This window comes from Carassius auratus, chromosome 21 (genome assembly GCF_003368295.1).
Source record: "Carassius auratus strain Wakin chromosome 21, ASM336829v1, whole genome shotgun sequence".
Classification (NCBI taxonomy): Eukaryota; Metazoa; Chordata; class Actinopteri; order Cypriniformes; family Cyprinidae; genus Carassius; species Carassius auratus.
In genome coordinates, this window is record NC_039263.1 from 23,078,779 (window position 1) to 23,088,417 (window position 9,639).

General features: G+C 33.8%; 1 protein-coding gene and 1 long non-coding RNA gene across 2 annotated transcripts; one reads left to right on the forward strand and one right to left on the reverse strand.

Annotated features, from left to right (window-relative positions):
* Positions 1–167: 167 nt before the first annotated feature.
* On the reverse strand, positions 168–2,560 carry LOC113039011 (uncharacterized). The gene is made up of 3 exons (XR_003274847.1): positions 2,522–2,560; positions 1,365–1,481; positions 168–1,279 (listed from the first exon to the last, which is right to left on the reverse strand). It is a non-coding gene; the product is annotated as an uncharacterized LOC113039011 (long non-coding RNA).
* Positions 2,561–3,001: 441 nt separating this feature from the next.
* On the forward strand, positions 3,002–5,944 carry LOC113039001 (sphingosine 1-phosphate receptor 3-like). Its single transcript, XM_026196853.1, has 2 exons — positions 3,002–3,197; positions 4,486–5,944. The coding sequence occupies exon 2, from the start codon at positions 4,605–4,607 to the stop codon at positions 5,649–5,651; it is 1,047 nt and encodes a 348-aa protein (XP_026052638.1). The 5' UTR covers positions 3,002–3,197; positions 4,486–4,604; the 3' UTR covers positions 5,652–5,944.
* The last annotated feature ends 3,695 nt before the right edge of the window (positions 5,945–9,639 follow it).

Sequence of the window (9,639 nt, forward strand, 5' to 3'; positions counted from 1 at the left end):
CAGATTTGTTTTTTGTTTTTCACTCTAAAAATACTTACTTAAATACTTACTTGCTAAAGAATTAAAATTCTTAGATTCTAAAAAAGTATCTTCTAAAAAATAATAGTAAATGCCATTTAATTTTAGAACTTATTCATTAACTTGAGTAAATTGTTGTGACACCGGCCCCATGAGATGTATTGTAAAAGTCCCCTTAAACTCTATAAACAACTCAACAATGTTTATCAAGTAAGGAAGTGAAAAACCACAAATATATGAGTGACGCAACATGAACTTCAGAAGTAATTTGCAGGTTCAGGCACGTCATGATAACTGAAAAAAAAATAAACTAAAAAAAAAAACCGATACCAAGACCATATTTACACTCATTTATTCAAATTCATTCACAAAAAAAGTTGCTTTCCATCTGAATTTTATGCAGGCGCAGCCATTTGTAAATTTAACGTGTCTTGACTTCCGGTCTCATCTGCTATTGTTTTATAATGCAGTGTCCTAATTATGTTTTTTTTTAACTGCTCTTTGTCATTCTTCTGGTTATTTCCCTACCACAGCTAATGAAGTGAATATGTCCCACATTCACAGAAACTTCTACCAGGAACTGATCTAAACTAGCAAGGTTCAAAATGAAAAGGACAAATTCTTTCTTTGGGAAACTTCCCCAATGAAAAATAAAGTGGATACATGTATTCTTACTGTATGACCGTAACTGACTCATCTGTGACTGGTTATGTTCTATTTTAAGCAGTCGATACTTCGATAAAACAAAATGGATATCTCTATTAAAACTCAGAAATGAAAATTTGCTGGCAATGTGCTCACCCTCAGGCCAAGATGTAGAAGAGTTTGATTCTGTGGAAACAGTGTGTCTGTGTGTGTGTGTGTGTTATTTGGCTTGCTGTCCTCTGCTCTTATATGCTTTCATGAGAATCTCTAATTAAACTGATTGTTGTATTGTTAAATAAACTAGATATAATACAGACACATAATACCAATCTGATCCAGGATCAGTGGAAACAGCAGAGCATTCAACTTTCACTCGTTCTGGAGTGTATAAATGCTAAACACGCACATTCAGAGCAACACACACACGTCAGCAGCCACCAGGCCTTCACCGCAGCACTAAACCAAATGTCTTCATTTGAACGTCAGCTCACGGTTTATTGGCTGGTCATGGCAACGTCTCGCTCTCTCTCTCTTTTCTGGGATGTTTCCCTCTCCGCGGTTCCATTACTCACCTCTGAAATCTGACAGCTAACCACAGTGAGCTCCTGTTTAATTTCTGTGATAAGATGGAAAATCTGGTTATGCACTGTAGAGTTAGCCATTATTTTTAAATGTTTATTTGTTTCTCAAGTCTAATATACCTCGGTCATGAGAGCATTTCTAATTGGACTTGCTTCTCCTCGGATTTTCTTGAGTGATACACTTAGCTGATTTGAGCAGTGAGCCAAGAAAGCTTGTTTCTTTGGATCATTTTTAAACTAGGTTCATTGGTGGACAAAGCAAAAAAAAAAAAAACTAATGAATTGAATATGTCCAACATTCATTGAAACTTCAACCAGGAACTGTTCTAAACCAGCAAGTTCCAAAGTGAAAAGGACAAATTCTCTCTTTGGGAAACTTCCCCATTGAAAAATAAGGAGGATAAATGTATTCTTATGACAGTAACTGACTCATCTGTGACTGGTTATGTTCTATTTTAAGCAGTCCGTACTTCAATAAAACATAACTGATATCTCTATTAAAACTCAGAAATGAAAATTTGCTGGCAATGTGCTCACCCTCAGGAAATACTAATTTTATTTGAACCATAACTACAAATTAACCAAAGCAAAGAAAATGCCATTGCATAATGCATGAATGGTCTCAAAATAATATTTCTTATAAATGAAGCCCCATTTGGAGTCTTCTTGATCAAAATCTTGTTGATTACCACAGAAAATAATTTAATCTCATCCACCAGTATCTCAATTTGAATCAAAACCTGTAACGTTAGGCCTATTTACAGTAACGTTAAGTCTTACGAAACTAACGTTAACTAAAAATAAATAAATAAAAACGATATAAAACTGCATATATATAACTTTTTAACAGTTTAAAACAGATCAATCAAAGCTAAACCATGAACACTGGTTAGCCCACTTTTACTTTTTTGTTTAAAATAAAGTATTTATATGGATTCAGGAGAATAAATAAAAATAAAGAGTAGCCTGGCCAACAATAATTAGATTTTATTGTAATATATTTGAATTATTTGCAAATAATATTTACATTTTAAATTACACATAAGCCCGAAAGTGTGTCTAATGTGTTAGGGGTGTAAAAAACGGTTAAATGTTTTTTTTCTCGTCAAGACACGTTATGAAATAGATTAATTAAAAGGTTCACGCTATATTTTCCATTCAAAACAGTGACATTTCGACGAAAAGTTTGAGATGTTTGCACTACAGGATAACAATGTAGGTCTTGTAATATTTCTATCGTAAAACAGTTGTCAAATAAGAACTATTGAGCAACTTACCTCACAATCCTCAACCGTTAAAATCTGAAGCGTTTAGCGCCTTTTTGAAATTCGCGATGTAAAAGCGAAGCCCCGCCTTCTTTGATTTGATTGGCTCATTCATTTTGACATTGACGAGTCCAAACATTTTACTTTTTTTTTTTGTCAATCTAACAACAAATAGAGAGACTGTTAAAACTACATTTGAAACTATAAACAAAAAAATATATATTTTTTTTATTTGTGCATCATTTTAAACATATATGTTCACAACTATTCGCTTTTTTAGCTATGAAAGAACAGATTAAATTAAATTAGCCTAAATGTATGCATTTAGCACAGGCTTTTATCCAAAGCGATTTACAGTGCATTCAGACTAACATTTTTTACCTAACATAAAAATGAATAAATAAATAAATATGCCATAATAATGCAAAATATTGATTACTGAATAATGTATCAGAAGTGAAGTGGGAGGTGTGTCGTGGGCTGGACTCCGTCACACACAGAAGGAAAAGAGCACAGCAGACCTGTGGCGGACTGTGAGAAAGGACTGTCTTCCGTTGCGTGCAGACAGATTAAGTTTCTGATGTCTGAACTTCTGCACATTAAGGATGGAAAGATAACAGTTCCTATTTAAACAAAACTCGACACGAATAGTTCTTTGTGAAGAAGCACTGCAGTTCGTGATCTGATGGTGAGTAGCCTAAATAAAGGCAATATCTTGTCAGATGCAGCATGTCAGATATTTAAACAAATTTTCTATGCGATAATAACTTTTATGGAAACTATATTTGTGTGTGTGCTGGTCTTTAAATGATTGTCATTCAATCTGCAATCATGCGCACCATAGTAAGTTCAATGCAAACGGCAAAGTTTTGTGCATGGAATTATTCTAGAAGATCACAGTATATGTTGCATGCAATGCATGTTACATACTCTAACAAAAAGTAGGCTTTTGAAAATTCACATGGCGTTTAATGTGTTAATATAAAGCATAATACCTGGTTAATGGTTGCTGGTTAACCACCCATGTGTCCACCTAAACCAGCTACCCTTATGAAACAAAAATATATTGCAGTATATTGGAAAATATCATGTAATATATTCTTAAATATATTTATTTTTTCCAATATATTGCAATATATTGAAAGTGGCAATCATTTGTGTATTTTGCAATATATTATATAATATATGTATCATCAATATATTATTAAATGAATTCAAATATATAAAATATTAGAAAATAAAAAGGGAAAATAATATATTACAATATATCACAATATATTTTAAGAAATATATTGGTAAATATATTTTCCTTTCGTAAGGGTAATGACCAATTTAAACCAACTACAGTTATAAAAAGCAATTGCAAGTTTAAGATGGACTTTCTAAGAGAGTAGTACTAAGTTTTACTTTGAAATACAACACTGTGCAAAAGTTTGGGGTCAGGTAGTTTCATTTTTTTAAAGGAATGAATACATGTATTCAGCAAGGATGCATTAAATTAATCAAAAGTGACAGTAAAGACATGTATAATGTACAAAACAAATCTGTTCTTTTGAACTTTCTATCCATCAAAAACTTCTACTCTTTTCAAAATTGATAATAATAATGGTTTATTGAGCAGCAAATCAGCATATTAGAATGATTTCTGAAGATCATGTGACACTGAAGACTGGAGGAATGATGCTGAAAATACAGCTGTGCATCACAGGAATAAATTACATTAAAATATATTCCAATAGAGAACAGATTTTTTTAATCTAGAGGCACTATATGTTTTGTACAACTAGAAGGCTTATGTGTTCTAGACAGTTATCTTTATTGTGACTTTATGCATATTGGAGAAGTGTGTGTTAAAGTTAGGCTGTGTCAAAGTCAAGTTTACATGAAACATATTTGAGTGAAAAAAATCCAGATTGGACTGGATCAGGGTGTCATTATGGCAGCTGTCTTTAAAGCACATCTGGTTGACTCCACAGGCAGATGTGTGCAACTGACACAACAGTACACGGCAAACCCTGAAGAAAGCAGTCGACCACTCTCCAACACCCATCCGTGATCTGTCTTACCTGTGTGATCCAGTCCAAATCATCCCACAATGATCAACAAACAGGTTTTCCTGCATTACAACTACACGAGGAAACTAAACAATTGTAATGACACCAAAGGCAACCCGTTGGACCCCGAAACTGCAGTGTCTTTGGTCATCTGCAGCCTCATCATCTTGGAGAACCTGATAGTGCTGTTGGCCATCTGGCAAAACCACAAATTCCATAAACGGATGTTCTTTTTTATTGCCAACCTGGCTCTGTGCGACTTGTTAGTTGGCGTGACTTATATAGTCAACCTGCTGATGTCAGGAAAGCAGACGTTAAACTTGACTCCAGCCAAGTGGTTTGTTCGAGAAGGGATTATTTTTGTAGCACTATGTGCTTCTATTTTCAGCTTACTTGCAATTGCGATCGAACGCCACCTCACTATGATCAAAATGAGGCCTCATGATGCAAAGCAAAACTACCGGGTGTTTCTGCTCATAGGAATGTGCTGGTTAATCGCCATCACTCTAGGATCACTGCCTATTTTAGGCTGGAACTGTTTAGGTGATCTTCCTCAGTGCTCGACCATCTTCCCTCTTTACAGCAAGAGCTACGTCGCATTCTGCATCACTATCTACATCTCCCTCCTGCTGGCCATCTCCATCCTCTATGTCCACATTTACGCCATGGTCAAGAGCAGCAGCCGCAAAGTCACCAGTCGCAGCAACTGCGAGCATGCCATGTCACTCCTGCGCACCGTCAGCATCGTGTTGGGCGTCTTCATCGCCTGCTGGACGCCCATCTTCGTGCTGCTGCTCGTCGATGTGGCCTGCGGGAACAAAAAGTGCCCAGTTCTGCTTAAAGCACATTGGTTTGTGCTAGTAGCCGTCTTGAATTCCGGCATGAACCCCGTCATCTACACGCTGGCCAGCAGGGAGATGCGCCGGGCGTTTTTCAGGCTCGTGTGCGGGTGTCTGCTGGGGGGCGATGCGACAGGGTGCAAGCAGAACATGGACCCCAGCCAGAGCAAATCCAGCTCCAACTGCCCTCAGGCGGCCGAACAGGAAAACCCAGATGCCAACGCACACAATCAGACTAACACAAGCTGAAATGCACACTACTGCATCAGTGCATGGGATAGAACTTTAGTGTGCACTGTTTAAGTGTCACAATAAAGCATCAGCACGTTAAGTGCATACTGAACAGTGGAATAATGTCCTGAGATCCCAACCATTCTGTTCTCACACTGCAAAAAAGGTTTCTTACTCAGTATTTTCACAGTTTTTCTGTGCAAATATGCAAACATTCTTAAATCAGGACATTTAATCGAGAAAAAAAGATAAGTCATGTTTTCTAAAAATTTTACCAAAATTTAAGTTGAGTTTTTAACTATTAAAGTCAACTAAAGCAAAAATTAAAACAATAAAAAAAGTGTTATTTGAAATAAAATGAACACTAACTGAAATAAAATAAAATATAGAAAATGTTTTATTTTAGTTAGTTAGCAAGGCAACATTTCTCATTTTAATTTAGTTTAACTTGATGTACTAAGATACCAAACTGAAATGATAATGAATAGTGTATATATATATATATATATATATATACATACATACATACATACATACATACATATATATATATATATATATATATATATATATATATATATATATATATATATACACATATACATACATATACACACACACACACACACACACACACACACATTAGTCACAATAATTTATTTAAAACATTACAAAAAGCAGTATAAAGAACAGATAAAAGGACGCGTGCGCATGATGCTGATGCGAGCTGCGAGACGTGACGTGTTCACTGCTCATTGGCCAATCAGAATCAAGTTCTAGTCTTGAAAAGCGGCCCATTACAACTGCAACGAAATTCAATATGTTACATAATAAAATATCTAAGTGTAAAGGAGGGGCCGAACGTTGAGAGAGAGAAAACGACAAGCACTTGAGGCAGATGCCACCAATGTTTCAAGATATATAAATTATTTGCTGGAAGGCAAAAGATTCAGTGAAGATGTCCTCAGGGCGGGACTTGACTGCTGAGGTGAGACAGAAATTTAATGATACACGTAGGCTACTGCATTGTTTTGTTTAAAAAAGTTAGGATATTCATGCTGTAATATGCCACCACTCACTGATCTATATAAATTACATTTAAAATTCTCAACTCTCAGGTTCTGTCCATTTTATTACAAAATTCAGACAATACCGTTTTGACGTTAGAAAATATGACGTGACAGATCGCTTTAGCGCCTCAGTTCTAGTAAACCGATCATCTGTTACTTTCTGTTTAAAGATACAGTATAACTTACCGAAATGTATATATGCTTCATAAATAATATCGATCAATCAGTCATCAGTCAAAACAGCAGGAGAACAATTATGTCACAGAACATTTACATTTACCTCAAGAAAGCCATTTAAAGACCATAGCAAGGTTAGTTGAGATTGAAAAATATCCATAAGAAAGGAGTATTTTGCTAAATGTGTGCACTATAGTACATATTTATTATATTTTCACCTGCCATTAAATAATTGTTATTATAATGAAAACTGCATTACATTTAATTATTTTTAACATTTAATAATGCAAGCTGATGCTCTATGTCTCTGTATATTTACAGCATTTATGTGAGATATATTTTTTCAATTTGTAATCAATTGAGAAAAAAATCTCTTTAAGTGCCAGGCAGAAGCCTTGTACCTGCTGTCGGTCTGTGTCATTGTGAACATAAGACAAAGAGAAATAACTCACTGCTCTTAAATAACAGCTTTAACAAGGATATATATGTATGTATATATGTGTGTGTGTGTATGTGTGTGTGTGTTAAGTGAAGTATTTTATATTTGGATATTCAATATCTGTACCTGAAAACGGTGCTATTTATGATCTTTTTTTCTTATTTTATTACTGACTGTTCACTTGTCTTCATTAATGTTTGAACTTAATAGTTAGTGTTTATTGTGGTATTGAAATTGGAATTGTGAAATGAGATTGCAGCTTATTTACAAAGAAAACAATAGCAATTTTATTTTAATTTATGTATTTATTTTTGGCAGGGCAAGTACAGTTTTGAACCCTAGCATTGAGCTCTGCATTTGAATATATAAGCCAGTCTACTTCAAGGATTTTTAAAGGCCTTTGATTATGTTAAGAAAATTGTTAAATAAATCACTTCACAACGTTCTTTGTTTTAATTACTCTTTTATTTTATTGTAGAGCAGTGGTCTTTATAAATCACGTTTGCTGTAGATCAGTGGTCTTAATACTAGCCTACTATAGCAGCTGGTCAGAGATATTTAAAATAAAGCCTGATAAAATCATTAGCATTTTCTTTGTTTATTATTTTAATATTTTTTTTTTCTTGGTTTTGATAGTAATACATTCTAATCAGTAATTTTACATGCAGATTAATGTATGTATAGACATGTAGTGTGTGTGTGTGTGTGTTTGTTTGCGTGCGCATGTTTACATGAATAGTGGGCCAGTCTGGATGAAGTCCAGGGCTGATTTTTTGTCCCAGTCCAGCCCTGTATATATATATACACTAAAACAAAAACAGCAAATATATATATATATATATATATATATATATATATATATATATATATATATATATATATATATATATATATATATATATATATCGATACTAAAATAACAGTTTTGAATGGTTTATTTTTCTTTTCGCATTGCCAGATATTTTTATTTTCTTGTTTTTAGCAAAAACTCACTTGAATTTGATGTTTTTCAGAAAACAAGACTCTTTTCTCTTTAGAAAATGTGCCTTGATTTAAGATTGTTTAGATATTTGTACTAAAAACAAGACAAAAATTCGGAGTAAGAAAATCATATTTGTATTCAGGGTATATGATTTTGACAGTCCTATAAACATTGACAGTATTTCTATAGTTCTGTATTTAATGATTTACTGATCTGTATACCTAAAGCCTTTTATGCAGGTGTTGATATTATATATATTATAGTAGCATGTTTGACACTTCAGTCTGTAATACATTGTATATATTTTTGCTGAAATAAGAACAGTCATTCAAGGTCAGTCTGTATGGCGTAAATGTACGCAGCTGTAAATGTATTTCTAAGAATATAACCTTATTTTGTACCAATGCATGGTACAGCATATAATTCTGTATAATTAAATATCAGTAGTGCACTAGCGCCACCTGCTGGACACATACAAACAGCGAAACTGAACTGAAACGCTCGTGATTATTTAATATTTTTGGACAAATAAGTTTATGTGTAGGGATGGATGTATTATATATAGAATTTTCTTCAATTTTTCATTTGAATTTGGGGTTAAATATGTCCATGTCAAAGCATAATCAAAGAGTAATTAATACACATGATACTTTTATTGCCACCAATCATAAATAATAGGGATAAATCATACAGGCAGAGAGTGGACTTTCGTGGGTTGAATTCTGTCCCTTGTTTCGTGATCAAACGCTCAGTGGAAGGTGCTTCGACTACTGCACTTTCAAGAGAAAAGCACAATAGTAGCCTACAGATAAAAGGCACGTTTCCTGAACACTACTCAAAATGGCAAAGCAACACTTGTTTGCAAATCAACTGTATATTAATAATGAATAATTAAGATTTGGGATTGTTTTGTGGCACCATTGATTAACTGGAGCTAGTTTAATGTGTAATATAATACAACATCTTTCCCCAACATTATATAAACAAAGTTCAGTGAAATTATGCTGGGATTTGGCAGCTAACATTTGGAGAAACTGGAAAAATCCTGCATTAATTTTGCAAACTAGAAATTTGTGAAAAAGTTAAACTGAACTAGTGTTTCTTTTTTAAACCCTTCTGTTGATTCACCATATACTGCGATTTAGTTTTGGCAAGAATAATGTAACTGACTCAAAAAATAGACTGCGAAATAATATTTAGCGACAAAAATATTCATTTTTATGTATGTGCACATGTAAAAGTAAACTTGCGCTGTAAATTCAGCAGTGCAAATGTATAGTACTTTCTTGCATGTTATTTAATATTTAATAAGTGAAATTTAAATTTAAATAAATCTCA